This window comes from Halyomorpha halys, unplaced genomic scaffold, assembly GCF_000696795.3.
Source record: "Halyomorpha halys isolate HHAL.00 unplaced genomic scaffold, Hhal_1.1 Scaffold265.1, whole genome shotgun sequence".
Lineage (NCBI taxonomy): Eukaryota > Metazoa > Arthropoda > Insecta > Hemiptera > Pentatomidae > Halyomorpha > Halyomorpha halys.
In genome coordinates this window covers 209,536-230,037 of record NW_027107765.1, presented here as the reverse complement: position 1 = coordinate 230,037, position 20,502 = coordinate 209,536, and the positions used below count along the sequence as shown (strand labels likewise).

The following is a 20,502-nucleotide window of genomic DNA, read 5'->3' as shown; positions in this document are numbered from 1 at the left end:
GTTAGAGATTACTTGAAAATTGTCTAGAATAATTTTCATCAAATTCTATCCACTACTTCAGGCGCGACTAAAATCCACATCCTAACTTAAAATGCCTCTATGAGCATCATTTCTTTTTCATTGTATACATATATATTTATTGTTTATGTATGTATGTTAATTGTTAAGAATACAAATTAGGGTATAGAGAAAAAATATACAATAAAATATTATAAAAATTAGTACTATAGTTGATTAGTATAACTGATGAACAAGCTATACTAACTTTTTTAGTTAGCAGAATTTTATTTTTTAAATTGATAAAAATATTTTTATAACTGAAAAAACGTAATTTATAATATATTAAAAAGTATTTGGGAAGCTTTAATGTTTGGAAAAATCAAAAAGGTTCATAATAATAATAATAATTACGTTTTTTTTCGTATATTGGTGAGTTGTTTTTTTAAGATTAATTCTTCCAAAATTATTTTAATACCACACACTATATTATTATTAATAGTATTTATTGCTATGGTTTATATATTTATAAATACTCCCACTAAGATCTAAAAAAGAACTGAAAGACTGTTGCAACGGTCAAGCCGACAAACCTGTCCAACGAGATCAGGTGTCGGATCAAAGGTGAAAGGCACGCTGCACCCTCGTAAACCTCATGATGATGGGAGGAGGGGGGTATAATCGATATTATTACCATATATCGAAACCGGTAAAACATAATTTATTTATATCGATTTACAGCCAATTCAGTAAATGTCAAGGTTCCCTATCGACCTTTTCATAAATCATTTTAATATTTTGGTTCAATTATTCCACAATTTCCTCGATATTTTTTTTTTGAAGCGTGGATTTTATTTTATAATTTGAGTTGTTATAAATTATTATTAGAACGAAAAATGGAGTTATCAGCTTTCATTTCAACAGTAGAGTCAAAGGTGAATTAGTTCAATTTTCGTCTTCTTAAGTCCATTCATTGTACTCTAATGTGTTTAAATAATTCTTTCCTCAGAGGTGAAACATCTTACTTCACTAGCCTTATTTCGGTTTCTAAAGCATTTTCTTTTAGTCCAAATAAATCCGAGGATAAACAGTAATTTTCTGTGAATATTTCTAAGGTAGAAGACAATTTCAAAAATAATATGATTTGATTACCTAATGAGTATAAAAAGTTCATAAAACAACGGCTAACAGCTAATAAATAAGTGCTCATGGTCATTTAAGACAATATTAAGTATTCTATAACACATAGTTCAAGCAAGAAAAGGGCAGTGATATTGTTATTTTATGATAGCAGTTAAATGTTAGTTTAAATCATTTACGAGTTTTTGCATTACTTTTGACAATGGATTAGAATCTTAACTCAGAATAAAAACGGTTGTAAAATATGTGTGCTGTTTTATTTACTATTTTAAAAAAAAATGTGTAGTTTTTTTTTGTAAATAGTTTTCTCGAAGAATCGAACAGGTTTGAGAATTTCTATTATTTTTTCAATTAAATATTATAAAATCAAAATAATCAATTGAAGATTCCTTGACAAGCACCGATTCTCTCTACAAGGACCGGGCCTTTTGGAACTGGTTCGGTAAAAAGAATCGAAGCTAATATGATATTTAATCCTATATAATTTATCATACGTATTTATATCAATCATATATAATTATATTTAATCATAAGCTAAATATGATATTTAGGCCACCTTTTCTGCGAAAAAATCAACAATACGATTTGTATGATTAAAAAAAAACATTCCATTCATATTTTTTATAAATATAGAAATATTTTCGTTCCTATGAGCTATCGCAGCTTACCGGACGATTCTACTTTATTATACTCTCTTATTCGCCCTAACTGGAATATTTATTGGTCGCTTAATATATTTGAGTGTCTTTATTGAACTAAAAATGTTCAATTAGGCCAATAAACAATATTCCCTGTTTAATTTTTGCTATAAGCGACTAATCAACGATCACTTTTTCCCCCCTACTCGGTCATTTAAGACATACAGGAGGAAGGGGAAAAGGATTATTCTACCTAACCAGAATGGGTGGGTAAAAGTTTTCATCCTTCAAGTCCGCTCTGACAGGATTCAAACTCCGCTGCAGACTCGAATTTCCTCGACACCTCAACTCCCTTTTCTTTAACCAACTTCTAAGCGACCATCACCTCTGCCATACCGGTGAATGGACCTAATACTTTAGATAACAAAACGTTCATAGGGAAGGTGGCCCTGAAATGAGTACTAGAGAAGTTCTATTCTTTAAATAGGAATAATTTTCAACAATTCATTCCTTTCGAAGAGTTTTTTGTTTCGATTGATTATTTTAATTCTTTAACAAAAACCTAATTTTTATAAACCCCACTCCCATTCCTTCGACCCTTCTAAATTGAGAATCAACCGACTTTAATGAATCATGGCCCTTTTGTGTGAATAAATAAAGATTACGATTCTTTCAGTAGAGTTGTTAGTTAATGGTTAATGGTGAATCTAGTTCTCCAAAGTTGGTAATAAATAGCTTTTACAACTTAATATGAAGGCTGCACACAGCCTGCTACCTTCTTCTTCCCAACAATCTTTTCTGTGTCTATATTATCACCATTTTACGTATTCAACTATTCCCTCACCTTTAGATAGACTTCAAGATACTTTTCAATAACCGAAGGCAGAAATGCCCACTAGCTGCAGGTGGGCGGGCGGGGCCCAAGGCCTGCTAGAGGTTAGTCAGTGGCGATCCCATTCACCTCAGCCTCTCCACATTATACTTTATAGCCGGCTCCTTTATTGGAATGGTCAGAGTCCACCTGCCCGGAATATTTATAGGCGTATTTATTGCCACTATCCGCTAGCCTCTATACTCTATACTCCCAACGACCGATAACTTGTTCCTCGATCGCCGGGTTTCGAATCGTTCCGTAGATTTAAACGGTACGTGCCTCCTACACTTAATAAAATGGCTGCTGACCTTTCACCTTGCCAAGGAAAAATACTTGAACCCGATTCTTAACTGACCTCAATAGTTGTGTCAAGACGGCAAACTAATTTGCCATTAATACTATCAAACCTGTTCTTAATATATTTTCGAGGATCTTTTTATGCTGACATTGTTAGAAAAAGTTTTACAACTTATACTAGCTTACAGTCAAAATTATTTACGAAACAATTGCCTTTGAGACCCACATTAAAGCAGAAGTTTTCTGACTGTATTTTAGAGTTCTGTACCGATAAGTGTAAAGTATTCAAGTCCGTATTCTTGATTTTTCAGGAGAAATTATTGTATATTAGTTGTAACCAGCATATACAATTTTGTGAATAAACTAAGTACGTTTAATTTTGAATCTAGTTTACTTTGTTTTAAGTCTGTTAATGAACCTATCTTAACATCAATATGTTTGAACTTAAATCGTTTATACTTACCATTACAAAGTTAAAACTACGATTAATATCAGAAACAGCTATAATTTAACTGGAATAATACATCGATTATTGTTTTATGACCAGTTACATAACTGTCACTCAAATATTTTCTTTAAATTGAAACTTATTGGCGAACAAACTCACATATAACTCAAAAGAAAAGTTCGTCTTTTAGAATCCATAATAACGCTAAATAGACATTAATTAATATTAATTTCAGCACGAAGAAAATAGTTTTTTTTTTCTTTTTTTTTTAACATATGTTCAAGACCATACCCAAAGAAATAAGTACAATGAAAGTTAATACGGAGAAATATATGTATATAATTATATTACAGTATTATGTAACGCAGGGCTAGTATATTCAGTTTGTTGAGGTTAAGAAACCCTGAAGGGTGACTGCCCCTGGATTGATGAGATCCAGTAGGCTGTGGCCAGGGGCTACGCCCCGCGGGGCCCCAATTACAGGAGGGCCGGCCTGTATCAACTAGTCTCGGTGGCTGCCTTAGCGGGATCTGGTTCAGTCTAGACGGTTCGTTGCTCTGATGGACAGGTAGATCTGGAGCACCTGTCCTGATGTTGTGGCCACCTATGACGCTGTGACGCATCAGCTGATCCATGTTCTTAGGGGTTAATGGTCGGCGTCGTTGTAGAGTAATTGATTTAACTTAGTTGATATGCATTAATTATTATTAATACATAGTTTTTTTTCCAAACTATATTTATTTTAGATTATTAAATATTTTCGTTTTAATCTTTTTCCTACATATTCCAATGTTGAGGCCTTTATGGCAGAGCTGGGGAGGAATGGGTTCGATTTCTACCTGGTTTAATAAATATTTATTTCTAGGATGTTCCCTAAAAACAGAAACCATCCTTAACCCACACTTGCCGGACAAATTCTCCCTAATAATAGAATCACTATTATATTTAAAGGACTTCAGTTTTAATTTGATAGTTATGAATAGTAAAATAAATTAATAACTCACCAAAGTATTCATGAGAAGAGACGATCAAACAGTTCACCCTAAACAAAATAATAAATAATATATTAATGATTTGATTTACTTTATAATCATCATATATAACTTTCAATATGCCATCAACTATGACAATTAAAGAAAAATGAAAGAACAGGCTCAAACAATATCTGCTTTAAATTTTGTTATTCTTAATCAGGTGTAAATAAAATTTAAAACTTCTCACAAAAAGGTAAATATATTTATATGAAAAAACTTACATACACATATACTAATTACGAGTAATTTATTCTTATTTATGAGAAATGTTCCTGCGACACATTACGACTTCTGCTACATTGTTTCAACTACTCTAGCTCAGAAGATACCTTTAAGATTAGCCACAAACGTCGGTCTGATCATTAACAAAAGGTGATCTGTTGAAATCAAATTATTCTCTGTCGAACTGGCTCTTGATATAATTATTTTTAGATTTCTAATCCCTGATCAATGACGTCTTGGAATAACGGAAAATTGACTTTTTTATTGTTCTTTAATGTTATTTATTATTTTAAACTTTGTTTTTTAATATATATTTTATTTTACATTAGTTCAATAAAGCTGAATTATAATATTATATAAATAATTTCGTTGTATTTTTCTTTCTATCATTTAATTCTGATATGGAATAGTGCGTAGAAAAACTAGAATACTTTATTTTAAGAAGGTAAGAATTTGCTGACATATTCGCATAATCGGTTCTCTGAAGCTAAAAAAAATTGTATTAACATTTTAAGAATTTAATTATACATTGTAATTTTCGAAATTTAAAAGCATACTAGATGTTGCGTTGAAACAGCATTCCTGTATCTACGATTCAATTATCGACGTATAGGGCCTGTAAGGGGATGGATAATGTAGAACATATTAAATAAGCTATCCTCCTATAGTATTAAAAAAAAAGAAAATAAGCATTTATTGTTTTTTATAGTTTTAATTTACTTATAGAATGCACCTACTATAATGTTCCATATGTAGCCGTTTTCGAACCGGCGCAGCTGTGGCCACGAGGTAGTCAAATTTGAAGCTTTAACTTCTTCGGCTACAAATGGCTTTATGGCTTTGGATTTAGCCCGAACCAGATATCAATCCTTCTATGATAAACTTCTTAATCATCCGAAACCACTAATTTCTAACCTTGCTGTCTATTCCTAATAATCCTACATAACGCCTGAAAAGAAGATGGCCTCGAGACCTTCAATGCAGAATGTTAGAATGGGTAGTTTCTCTACAAGCCTGCATCATTGGACGATTTACTTCCTCATTTTTTTTTTTATTTACTTGTCGTATTTTTAATTTAAATACAGTTGTAAATTTCTAGAAATTTATGACAGAAACTGTACTTTTCTTCCTTATGATTGTGCCGTAAATAACTTTAATTAACTGTAAATAAAGCTCATAAAAATGTTTAAATACTTGTTTATCGTTTTCAAATTAGCTGTTCCGTGGAGAACATAACATATATAATGGGAATGGATGTATATATTCGAATTAATTAAACTATATTAAATGGAGTGTTCATTGCCATGTTACCCTCCGCAAGCTTCCTTCAAGTTCTTTAATCTATATTTATCATCTTTACTTGTTATTTCTTTAAAGGATCCCGATGAATAATTCATTGCCGCTAGTCAATTTGAGGCCATTTAACATTTCTCCTGTAAAATAATTCTGTTAATGCAAAGATTACCATTAGCAGCTTTAGGGAGAGGCTGATTAGGGATGCCTTGCCAGTCGGCAATACACGTGTTCAAAGTTCAGGGCATGTTTTTATAATATGCATTTATAGTCTTTACGTATTTGTTTATTATCTGACAAAACCTGTAAATATAATCTTATAATTACATTATTATAATTTTTTGTAGTCCTATTAATTTATTTTACAAGTGTTTTGTACAATTTATTAATTGTAAAAGCTTTATGAAAAGTAGTTTATGCAAAGTTCGTATTAAAGCAATGTTATGTAATTTTATTTTATGTAACTAATTTTAGATCAGTCATCGGTGGATAACAAAGAAGAAATGAAAGATCGATTATTTAATTGAACCGATTCACTCCTCGTGTATAGAATCGTTTGAACGATTTATCGATTGATTCTTTTTTACTTTATTCCTTTTTTTTTATTGTGTGTTTTGTAATAACAAAAATATTCTCAACTATTATGTTATGGTGTTTCAGATAAATATTTTTTTTAAATCAACAATTTAGCACTTAATAAACTAAGAACCCAGGATTTATAGAAAAATAAATATACATAATATTATTTGAAATATTATACATTCACATTAGATTGAATAGTGTGACGGCCTCAGCATTCGTGTGCTCTTCATGTAACTCGGCTATGTTTTAAATTTTGAAACTTTAGTATAATTTGTTTATTCTGAATTAGATACGATGGAAAAAATAGTTCTGGAAGGTTGAGGATGTCGTAATGATTTAGAAATAAGGAAAGCCACCTCATGAACTGACATCGCATCGGCCCATATTTGCCGGTGTTGTCAGAACTCTTAAAAAAGTTGCGCATAGACTTGAGGAAGCAATTAAAGAAGGAAGTTTGCTCATCTGTCTTTCTTGAGGGCTTGGCATGTTAAAGTTTGGCACGAATGGCTTACATATCTATATTTATAGTACTAACCCAAGAAGGATCTTTTCCTCCTCCAGCTGCCTATATGCTTCTATTTTATAATCTACAAGCTTCAAACTCTCCCTGGGCAATATTTTCTGCTCTTAGAGTCTTATTTATCAAAAAGAATCGGATAAGAAGGGCTCCTTGAACTAGATACCGGTGTTTGGCCGGGAACTCTGTGATAATGTGATAGTCCGAGACCAATTTGTAATAATATTAAAACTAATATTATGTTAATTTGTTTTCGTTTCTTTAAAAACCTGAGTTATGAAACTAAATTAGCTAATAAGCCTACATTTAATGAAAAAAGAAAAATGTGTTGCTTGAAAAATCATTATGTTCAGGAACTTTGTTACTATTAGAATAAAAGGTTTACAAAAAAAAAAAAAGGTAAAAATAATCAATCGGCGAATCGTTTTACCAAATCGAATTTATTGTTTTATCGAAATGCTGCATTTTGGCTGCGATAAACGATTCCTAATAGTAGCTAGGGGCAGCGGTAGCAGCATGGTAACGCGCCAGTCTACCAACCCACAGGTTGTCAGATCGAATCCCGGTCCCACCCGGGATTTTTTCAAGCACAAAGTAATGCAAAATTCACTTACAACCTTCTTCATGGGTGACACTCACAAAAAAATAGGCGTGGGAGTCGAACCCATCCTACGAAAAACACGTCAAGAATCGTGCTAGGGCTTAGGCCTCCATGGTCTGTTGCCCATATAATAATAAAATAATAATAATTACTAGCTACAGCTTGTCACATGTTTTCCATTTAACTTAATAACATTTGAAAAAATAATTTCTGCTGGACCTACGTGGCCATCATCTGCGGACCATCTCAATGAAATTATATACTTGATCTATAATAATGGTAAAATTGTTTGGTCTATAACTTTTAGATTCATAATGGTCAAAGCTGGCTTTAGGTACAGAAGCTATTGATTAAGTACGATTGCAAGATATAAAAAAATAATGTAAGTAATAAAGCGGACTAGATACAACGATTTCTGAGATATTGCGAGATCTAGTGAATGTAGAGCAGTCAAGGTTCAACCAAAGAAAAAAGAAACAGTAGCTGACTTTTTATTCTTACAACAGACCTCTATTACGTGTTGTAAAGATTAGTCGGAGAAAGAGGAGTGGCGATCTAGCAATGTATCGATAAATCTAGCACTAACATAAATCTATATTTGTTATCAAAATCAATTGAAAGTTTGGGATTACGCGGTACTGTCACTCGGTTGAAATGAAATACGAGTACTATTAGTTTGGGATGTAATCTAATGGTTATGGGACGATTCTGTTCATATAGTAAGGAATTGCCTATCTATCGTAAGCTCAGGGGATCCGGTACCTTAGCCAGTAGGCACAGCCTAATATACCTACATGTTGCCTAGTTGGGAATTGATTCAAATGAAGACTCCTTTGAAAGAATAGTACTCGTAAGGGATTTACACAAAAGAATTACGATTCACTCGGACACTATCCATTCGTTTGTAACTTCACTGAACTATAAAGCAGAGAAAGGGAAACCTGTAAATAATTATATGTTCTTCACCTTAAATAAAGACTTAAGTATTCAGTTTAAACTACGAAAAAACTCGAAAATGTTTATCTCAGACAGGGCCGTTTTAGGTGGGAACTGTGGGCACTTTAATATTTTTTGAACAACTAAAATTTTATCCTTTATGTCTCAAAACATTTTTTATTCCTTTAAGTCCGACGTTTTGGCCAATTCAGTCATTCCAAGTACAATCTTATTACAATTTTAGAGCCACCCCATTTAAAAACAACTTTATGCAGTTAAGATTGACTGTAATATTATAAATAAACTATCAAGAAGTCTTAAAATTAAAACTTTTTAATTTCTTGGCTATTTGTTTTCTGAATAATCATCCAATTGCAAAGTAATCCTCCGGTATACACTATGCGAAAATCTGTTTTATTTATGTTTCTCTTTTTCGAATGAAAGCTGTAAGTCTGCAAAGAGACAGGTAAGAAATATTGGGTACTCTCTGTTTTTTTTTTAAATTTATTTATTTATTGATATTTACAACTGTATAAAAAAAATACAACCAGTAAATTTGATCATAATGACATAATGATATGATACAGGATGTAGAGAAATTACCCAGTGGTAGAACTGTAAAAACAGTTTACAATATAAGGTCAGGAGGCCATCTTCTTTTCAGGCGCCTCGGAGGATTGCCAGGAATGGAAGAGGTTAGAAACTAGTGGGTTTGGGTGGTTAGGGAGTTGATATGGAAGGAATAATATCGGGTTCGGGCTAGATCGGTTACATAAGGAACATTACTCTCTATTTGATTATCATTTTCAATGTGCGTTTTGTAATACTTTGATCAAACAGCAAAATGTTATAAGTCCCTTTTACTTGTTTGAATATTTCTATTTTTTTTTAAATCCTGCATGTGATTCTGTGGATGTGATTAACATGCTACAAGTGACCACAATTTTCTCACAAACATTAGGAGAAAAAATGTAAAATTTCCTAAACATCATCGATTAAGTGACTTATATTATATTTTGATCGGACCATTATAGATATATTTGGTAACATCATGGCCAGAAATCATTGAAATATGGTTTAATCTCGTAAAAGAAGAAATAAACCTAAAAAATTATGATCTGTTTCGATTTATGTAAATACACAAAATCACAGAAAAAACGATAAAACACGTAAAGAATTCCTAAAATAACAATTCTTATCGTTCTTGGTTATATTTTTTTCCTGAATAATGGCCGAGTGCAAAGTGGCCGTTAACACTATGCAAACTAGCGGGGGAAGGGTCATTTAGATACAAACTGTATTTTCACACGTCATGTGTTATCCTAGAATATGGGAAATGTTATCACGAAAATACTGATAAACTAAACTTTCCTCGAGGCATAACTTTATGGGTTCAGGGAAACATATTTTCCGTAATTAGTTAAAAACGTCACCATACTTTCAGTACATCGTTTTTTTTTTACATTTCATCAAAAAATGTATTTACTCCTCATATCTTTTTATTATTTTAACGTTTGGTAACATTTAAATCTTTATTGAGTTGGAATGAATGAAGTTTAAGTTTCCAGAGGAAGAGGTAAATGAAGAAAAAGAGCAAACTCTAACAATATTGTTTATATTCATAATAACTTGCGTAAGCCCAACCTTTCCGTGGAGTAATAATAAACAAGAAAGTGACTTTTTATTTTGGAGTATTTTATTTTGTGAAAATGCCTCAAGCGTTCTATTTTTTTTTTTTTTTTTATGGTAGTCAGTTGGGAACTAGTCAGGAAAATGCGGAGATAGACCTCCATTGACAAAAATGTTAAATCGTGAACTGAAAACAGACGTTCTTCCACATCCATTCCATATATCTAACTTTTCTCCGACTGAATACTATTCATCCATACACTTGACGCATTTTTACAACGAAACACCACAGGATTTGAAAATGATTTTGAGGTAAAATTCATATTATTTTAAAATAGTTAATCCTAATCCTTTGTTCAATTCTTACCTAGTTCCACCCATCCCTACAACCCACCTAGAAGGTTGAAACGGCAGTTGCCAAGAGACTTATTGTAAAATAAAAATGGACAATTGGAGTTCTGGCAATGTTTGGCTTCTTCACTCGAGTTGAGTGTTTGCGGCTTTAGTGCACTTGCTCAGTCTCTACTTATTCATTACCAGTGATGCGGCGAGAGGGATGCGCTGGGATCTTATGAGCTCTGCTCTAGCCTTCACACGTGGGGGATAGAGTGGGCTTAGGAATCCTCAGGGCGATTGTGTAAATATTGTATATGAGAGTGTTAATGTGACTAGAGATTATTTTATTTTATTTTATGTATTAATTTTTTCATGCACAGAGTTTCATTATGTTCATTTTCTTTATTCTTCTGCTTGTATATATTTTAAGAGAGATTTTATTTTTCATTTATTTATTTATTTTTCATTCTTATTTATTTTATTTTAGTATGAATGTGATCATTCATCACTATTACCAATTGCCCACAACGGTGTGACAGATTGTAATATCTTCAAATAAATAAGTTTTAAAAAAAATAATAATAAATAGTAAATAAAATAGTTAAATGGTTTCCAACAAGGGCTAAAAAACAGTAGTGAGCTTTGGAAGAATGTATTACAGCTAACGAAAGATATTGAAAATAGTATAGTATAATATAATATATAAGTAATATCATCAAAGCAAGTTTTTATTTTATTGATCTTATACCCTATGCCAAAAAAAAAATAAAACAAAAATTGTGCATCACACAACTTAAATATTGTTTAAAGTGTGAAAGACAAAAGTCAACTTTGTCAACAAATTTTCCAGTCTGTCACATTCCCGCTTGAGTTCACTATAAAATTATTTCTATATTTCATATTTTTAACTGTAATAGTATAAATAAGGTATGATAATTTATAATTAAGAATAGTTAAAAAAAATCTTTAATGATTAGAATGTAATTGAAATTGTTAACAATAGATCCCTGAAAACAACTGAAATGGTCGAAACGTATGAGTTATAAGAAAATAATATAATATACATAAAAATGTATAGGGAATATGACCTTAGAAACGGATCACGCTTGTTTTATACAATAACTAATATGAAATAACTCCAACTGTATTATTTATCATTGAACTATTTTTTATACTGATGACACATATGTGTTATCATGGGATAATAATCAATTTATTGCACCGTAAATTCATCAGTCACATATATCAAAACCTTGAATAATGGTGTCAAAACTGGATGATTGAAATAAATCTGGTTATATCCACGACATCCTCTTCAAAGGTAAACACTATTATGATTCACATATCTCTTAAGTATATCCCTAAACTGGTACGTTTGAAAAGAAATATATACAATTCTGAGTATATCTATCTGCCGTTATATTTGGGGAAAAAAAAATTAGAATTTACTAAAAATGGCAAAGCAGAATATCTTCTGAAATTCAGGAATTTCCTCGGTAAAAAATCTGCATCAGTCAGAAAAAGACTGAACAATTGTGAAATAGCGAGGATCCGTGTAGAACAAAAAGTCAAGTTACAAAAGAACAAACCGACATTATGCGACATGCGGCAACTACGCAGAAAGACGGTCAAGAAGTGATCCAATGCAAATCAAGAACCGTTTAGGACTTCTTAAAAGTAAATAAACCGTTTCAAAATACTGTAACATTTATAAAAAAAAAACGCTATAATATTATAATTTATATAAGGTCTTGAGAATCAGATTGGAATATCCCACATTTTTGAGGAAATTTAATTAGGAGTACCAAACCATTGCATGTTCTGCTATTGGTTGTTTATATAAAGAATTTTATTAATTTCTAAACCATTCAGAACATTTACCTAGTTTTAAATATTGGTCTATGTCTTTGGTTGCAAGTTATCATTATTGGAGTGGATCGAGGCACTGTCATTACGTTGAAGCTTTTCACTTATATAAAAGATTCTCCATTACATAAAGATGTCACTATATGATATGTAGCGTTATACAACTCTTAACTGAAATGTTAAATGAAAGATATGGAACATGGATGATTTTATTTGTGACAAAGTAGAGAGCATTGAGGATTTTACGAAGGATTTTGGATTGTAAAAATTGCATATGAGAGGAATTCGAAGGTTTAGTGCAATTCCAGAGCTCAATTCCGTACCTCTTATCATAGGTCTTATCATAGTTGCGTAGAGCAGTCTTTTGTAATGGATTAGAAGCTTAAACCGTTTGTCAAGTAAGGGCTGTAAAATTTGGAATCGACGTGCAGTCCTGACTTTTCAGTGTTGTGTGAGGATTCCAAGTTAGTCGTTTGTATATATGTGGCCCAAGGTAGCGGATCTGTTCTACAGGGGTAAGAGCAAGATTATTAAAGAGTACTCGGGGTAGGTTCTCGACTAAGGATAAAAGTAATTTGATGGGATTTATTTTGATCCTCCAATTTCGAAACCATTCTTTAAAGGTTGTGACCTTAGATTGGAGAGTTAGGGATACAATGAAAGGGTTATTATTATTTGCGAGCACATATGTGTAATCGGCATACGTTGTGGGGGTAGTGTTAGGATTATTTGGGAAGTCAGCTGTATAGACTGTGTAGAGGATGGCACCGAGAATACTACCTTGAGGAACACCAGCGGACTAAGAGGAGACTATTAAAAAATTGTATTGAAATCTTCTAAAGGCTTATTGCTCAAATCGCAACGTAGCTGGAGAGGTTGGACAATTTCGGTATTCAGAGACCCATATCATATGTGAATAAAAACAATGAAGTCTATGTGGAGTTCTCGATTTTGGCATTTTTCACGTTTTTTCTTCTATTTTTTTTTCCAAAATGACTAAAAATCCCTTCGATCAAGTTACTGATTTGGTCCAAAACTATAACTTATCTTATCCATTATAAAATCGCTTCCACAAACATACTAGTTTTTAATCTTGCTTCCCTACAAGGATATTCCTATTTATCTTCCGAGTCGTTAAAAAAGGATATAGCTTTCAGATTATCCAGCTATGAATGTTTTCTTTCATTCTCTTATAGACACCAAGCCATATACTAACTGAATCAAGAAAAATATATCTAATGTTTCACATATAAAACTTTTTCTTTCTTCAACTTTCAGGATATTAAAAGGCTTCTATTTTACGCAAAGAAGGTCCTTCAAACATGTTATGTTACTGAGATATTTTGTTATGATATACATCCGTCTTTGAGCGATACTAAATGAACAATAATATATAATATAGGATATTAAATAATAAAATTGATGATTGGTTCTTTTCGGCACAATTGAAGAAAGAGGTCTAAATATAACTGCAGTCTTAAATGAAATAAAAATATATATATAAACTCAGAATTCCAGAATAATCTTAAAACTTGAGGACACTGGTTCCTTCAGTTATCACCGAAGCACCTTCACCTTTAGCAATTTTTTTTTTCAACGCCCTCTTTTTTTATGGTCCATGACAAAAGAACAAAGTTCTGACCTTGTCACATTTCCTTCTTGTCACGGCAATCCGATATCCTTTGCTGGTGTCTCTGACTAATATATATATACATGAATATACGCGAAAATATGCTCTTTGCCTCGTGTGCTTTAAGAGCCGCGGTTTGCGGATCCCTGGTATAGGAGTCATACCATACTCCTCATATTTGCTCGTTATACTTATTTCATACTATACCATATTCATATTCACCCATTATACTTCTATCATATCATACTCATATTCACTCATTATCACATCATATTCATGCTTATAAGCATGGCTATGCCGCACTCATCTATACCCATGCCTAAATTGAAAATAATTAAATGCGTAATAACTCTAAACTCATAAAAAATAAACATGCTTTTCTTTACCTCTTAGGTAGAGATATACAACCTTTAACTTTAGATATACACAAATATTGTTCAAACTTTATATAATATATTTATTTTTATATATATATTATAAGTTTTGTAATATACATTAGTACTCTCACCAAAAATAAGATGTTACAGATTTACGAATATACTGATGTTTACTTTTAAACGATATACCCAGTTCCTAATATCAATACATATTGCTTTCAATTATAATTATATTCTCCATGTCGAATGGTACAATAGTCTTTTAAGAAAGTTTAAAATTTAACTCCCGGTGCCAAATCAACTACGGCCAAACTTCTGAAACGGCTATAAATCAAGAACTTTTCTTCAGAGAAAAACTTTTGCCAGTTGAAGAGAAAAATCCAAAGCTCTTTTCGAAACTTTTCCAGAGAGTTATTTGATATATTTGGAATTGATTTCTGGATTAAGAACTTCTGGGGATCAGTTTCTAGATTAAGATACCAACGGTTAAAAGAATTACTCTATTTTCAAAGTGTTATCTGAGAGAAATATTAATTAAAATTTAAAATATTTATTAAATGATTACACAAGAGTATCAAGTAATAAAAATAATTTTTATATTGTTGATTCGGAACTATAACACTCAATTGTAAACTTTATGAAATTGACTTTAATATCTTGGCGCGCTCTAAAATACATTGACTAGATACTAAATACATTTTTTGTTAACCGACATAATTTTACTTCAATATGCGCCATGGGAGGAAGTTTGTAAGATTTGATCCCTTTAACATTTTTGATCCCGCCAACCCAATAAAGTCAATATCACAAATTTATTGGTTCTGTCTATCCATCTAATTTTTGGCCTTCCATGTGGTCTCTTTCCAACTATACTGGCATTTATTGTTGTACAGAGGCGTCCTGATGGATTGATTCGAGCCACATGTCCCGCCCATCTTAACCTGCTTTCTTTTACATCATGAGATATTGACTGTCCAGTCACTGCAAGGAGTTCCCTGTTAGTTCTACTACTCCATGTGTTAAGATTGTGATCCTAGATCGCTCCTGAAACTGAACGGAGGGCATTCCTTTCGAATCGCTTGATTCTGATTTCTCGGGTACCTTTTAGAGCTCAGGTATACCGTATACAGCATAGTTGGCTTTATCACGTCATCGTACACTCTTAGCATCAGATTTTTAGGGATCTTTCGGAATTTTAGAACTCTAGACAGAGAAAGGAATTGTTTGCGCTTGTTATGCATTCATCTATCTGAGTCATTGATCGAGTTATTTGAAATTGTCTAACTTAACGATTTGCTATCCATGCAAACCATGTCGTTAGGATGGATTTATTGTATACTTTATTTTATCTTCATTTACTTGCAAGACGATTTCCTAAGCTTCTCTTATTTTAGTCTTTGCGAGACTTTTCATATAATTTTTTTACTTCCTTGGACCAAAATGTCAACCGCGTACGCTAGGATTTTATATTTCATTCCAACATGCACCTCACCATTACCGTGTGACGTTTTTCTAATCACTTTTTCTAGGGCTAAGAAGAACAGGACAGGCGAGAGCCCATCTCCCTGCCTCAGACTTGTTATGACTTAAAAGGCTTCAGATACTTGTCCCTGTATCAGGACTCTGCACTTAGGATCATTGGTACACGATTATATAGTTCTGTCTACAGAATCATATGCTGCTTTGAAATCGATAAATAAGGTGTATAAATGTGTGTATATAATATATAACCTTGTATAAAAATTATCAAGATTATATATATATTATAAGATTCAGAATCTTGGTTAATATTTAATTCAATAAATTAAAAAATACATGTATATATTAGGATTCGTTAGACTCGACACCACCAGTTAAAGATCAATTTGATTTGATTTTTTATTATTGTCTATACTTTTATTGTAAACTATTACTATGTTAAATTGTTTCTTAGTTATAATGTTTTACCTTTAACCAGCAGTCACTTACCATAACTTGATTTCAATATTTAAGAGAACAAATTTTCTAAAGATTCCATCAATTACTTGTAGAATTAGCCTTTAAAACAACAGATGGTGCCAAATACTTACATTTATAAAAAAATTCAGTTACCATATTTTGCTGTTATGTTATCCATTGAACGTCTCATATTTACAAAAAATTATTATTTCAATGTTCATCAAGAAAATACAGAAAGAATAAGAAAAATAACTAAATAAAGAAACAGAAAATCTGAGATGTTTATAATTCCAGACAGTTTAAACAGACATCCTATCCCTTGAGTAAAACATGACCAGTGTCTACCCAGCCGACTGGTTTTATGATTGGTTGGGGGAAGTGTCTATGTGATTTAAATTGTATAGGTCAGTGTTCTAGGAATAAAATTGTATATACATAATAACAACAATAAGTAAAAATAACAAATTAAACCCAAAAGAATTTATTTTAAATTAATTAAAACAAATACAGATTTTTATTTATATCTCTTTATTTATGTTTATTTCTGTAATGAAGTACCGCATATTGGCTGAGAAAAATATTCATAATAATTTATTGAGAGTATATAGTAATTATTTGCGATTTTTTTATTTTATGAAATATCCTTCTTTAAACATTATTCCCTAATACGATTTCCAAAAAAATGTAATCTACTAATAAAAAAAATTATATACTTATAAATATTAGTTTACTTTAAAAGTATATGTATTGTTTTTATTATTAATTATAGCAAAAAGAAAAGTCCTAATATAATAATACAGTACATATCGAATACAACAAATAACTTATAAAAAAATATATAGCCAAACTCGAAAATTAAATAAAAATTTAAAACGTATATAACAACTCAATAATTTAAGGGACAAATGGAATATTAATATAAACTTTTAAAATACTTTATGACACAAGAAACGTAAATATTCTATTTAAAAAATATATAACAAAAACTAATTGCATAGTAATTGTAGATGGATTAATAAGTTTTATTTCAATACATAAAAAAATACATCTCAATCAACAGTGTTTGGTTTCCTTTGAATTGAATTTATAGGAGAATATTAGTTGTAATTATTTCGAAAAAAAGGACATTAAAGACATTTGAATGTCTCACATTATGAGCAAGGAAACCAAAATTAATGGAATTAATTTACTAAAATTATCTACTTTAACATATTTTAAAGTTGACTTAAAATAATATTGATATAATATATTTGTTATTTTGGGATAAAAGGGTATATGAAAAAACAATGTGCAGAAAATAATAATTATAATCGTGTAAAAATTAGTTATAGCTGAAAACAAACGTAAATGAATTTTTTTACCTAATTTATAATATTTTCAAACACAACTAGAAAGTTTCGACTTTTTTTTTTTTTTTTTGTCAGGCTTTTGTTTTTTCTCAATACATAATAATTTGTAAGATGTCTATTGGTGAGTCACTTATGTATTTCGTTAAAGAAAAGCTTCATTAGATAAATTTATACGTTACATAAGATCAATTTACTTGTTTTTCTTGGGAAAAAAAAATTGGCCCGAATCACAGTGATCGATTTTATCAGACCAATCCGGCTGAATAGAAAAGGCGCGGTTAGAAGGCTCTGAAAAAGATTTCTTAAAAGTCAAAAATATAAGTATTGTAGAACTTAATAATTGTAACATCAGCAGTTTGATATAAAACGTTTATTAAAAAATAAAAATATATTTTTATTGAAATAACACAAGCTGCTACCCTCAATATAATATAAAATTAAAATAATAATTATAAAAATCAACGGTTTCAATAGAAAATGTTAACTTATACCTAAATTTTTAATTATTCAACATCCTTGATGACAATTATTTACTGTCGATTCTGAAAAATATTCTTTAAAGTTTTTCAATTTGTTTCCACGATTCACAGGTGACATTTTTAATAAATTAGAAAAAAAAGACGATAATTGAAAAAATCAAATCAAAATACTTTTAGCGATTGAAAAAAATTAAATATTTCTTTTTTAAATAAATTCTAAATGTCGTTATTTAAATAATACCAGTACCAGTTGTATGTAACCTAATAACCTGTTGACCTATGCATACTGAAAAAGAGGTAAACTCCTCCCCTAACCTTAGAACCTGATTGGTTGAGGAGATACCCGTCGTAGGGGGATGATAGCAAAAAATGAGGGATGCTTTACACCACTCACTTTACCACCTACTCAGTCCCATTGCCATCACTACACACACTGTCTTGGGTAGCAAATGGTATGTATTGTCTCTAATGTACAATATATTATGTAGTATTAATTTTTAAAAATTATCATGTAAACATTATTTAATTTTATATTTGTTAACTTGATTTGTATATGGCTTTATTTTTATAAAACAATTATTTTTTGTTTTTTAGTTTATTTTACGGGTGCAATTAAGATGATTTCCACACCGCTCATCTCAATACCAGGTTAGACAAAACTTTTAAGTGTACTTATATCTGTCCAATTGATCGTATTATGTTGTATTTTATCACAATTATTGTTTAACCTTTTTATTAATATTTAGGATCTATTTTTTTATTTATTTCTTTTGGATAAATGCTCGACTTTTTTTTTTTGTTTTATATAAATGTTTTCAAGTACATACAATTCTTATTATTTGCCGGGTATTAATTCGGTTAAGTTTTAGGTCTATTACGTTTTAAATGTTTTCTTCTTTACAATTGTTTTCTTACTGTAATGAATATTATGGTTTATTTAGTTAAAAATAAAGTAATAAATTTATCAATATAAATGATTTATTTTCAATTGTTATACCGTCAAATAGGCCTAAAGATTTTGATTATTTTAAATATGTGTTTAATAAACTCAAGTATTTTAGTAAATATTTAAATATTTATTAGAAAGATAATTTTAACAAAATGAGCAAATCAAAATCCTAAAAAGATACAGAAAATAAGATGTATTTAAAAAAAAACAAAAGCATGGATATTACAAACCTACCGATAGTGATTGTCACCAAAAACTTTTGTGAAATTTCAGTATTATCTTAGGATAATGTAATAATCAAGTAATATAGTGAATATGATTAAGCATTATTAAGTAGTAAGGTTTAATGACGCCTATGGATTTTTATCCCGAAAATTAATTAAAAAGTAATATTAATTAAAAATATTTTTCAATTTTGATACACTAATATTGAGTATACCCAAATATTTTAAGCAAGTGAGAGCAAAATATTTGATTTGAGTAAGATAAATGGATATATTTAAATTTATCATGACGAATCGTTCATTTTATATAAATCAAAAATCATCGATATATTCAGTTTTCACAAAACCGATTCTCTGACAGTATAACAAATTTTAAGAAATGTAACATAATACCTTGTAATTTTCAAGCATTCAAATTGTGAGACATGTTTTTCTAAAACTTTTTTTTCAGGCTTATGTCCGTTCCTAAAACATCTATTCAATTAAGTTAATAAACAAAAATCACAGTCTCACGAAGTTCAATCAATCATTCTTCTTTCCTAAGTCTTAAAAATAGTCGAGAGTACTAGGATATAAAAAAAATGAAAAATACTGAGCAGAAAATAAAGTACAGGAAATCATATTTGTTATTAAGATATCTACGTTATAAAAATATTTAATATATTAAATTTATTTAATTCTATAGAGTAGAATAGTTTTTGATCTCTTTTGCTTTATTTGTAGATTTTTTGTGTGTGTGTTTGGTCTGAGTATTGAAAAATTGTCGTTTGGCTACCTAAAATAAATTATTAAAAAAAATATGTTGCAGAATAGGAATATTAAATATTGAGTTAGAGTAAATTCCTTATCGTTAAAACGTTTGTTTTTGTTTAAAAAAAACTTTAAGAGAATAAAAGGCAAAACTTGGAAGGCTTCATTTATTTACTCTCTGAGTAAGGATTAGTCAACGCGATGGTTCGATACTGATATTGTCTCCACAACAGAGAAATCAATGTAAGCTTCCGATTTAAATTCTTCAAATATAAGATAAAATATATTTTTATTATATATTTGGGGACAAAAGTTCAAAAGATATTTTTTATTTTGTATTTTTAAAAACGCTTATTTTTATTTTATTTTAAATAAATTTATCTATTATAAATTTGC

At 30.3% G+C, this 20,502-nt stretch overlaps 1 protein-coding gene across 1 annotated transcript in view; it reads left to right on the top strand.

Annotated features, from left to right (window-relative positions):
* LOC106680525 (lethal(3)malignant brain tumor-like protein 3) overlaps positions 1–20,502 on the top strand; it is a gene marked incomplete in the record, with an annotated part of 217,767 nt that overhangs the window by 112,266 nt on the left and 84,999 nt on the right. The window contains 1 exon segment of the mRNA XM_067046081.1: positions 18,778–18,831. Coding sequence (XP_066902182.1) covers positions 18,778–18,831 — 54 coding nt within the window.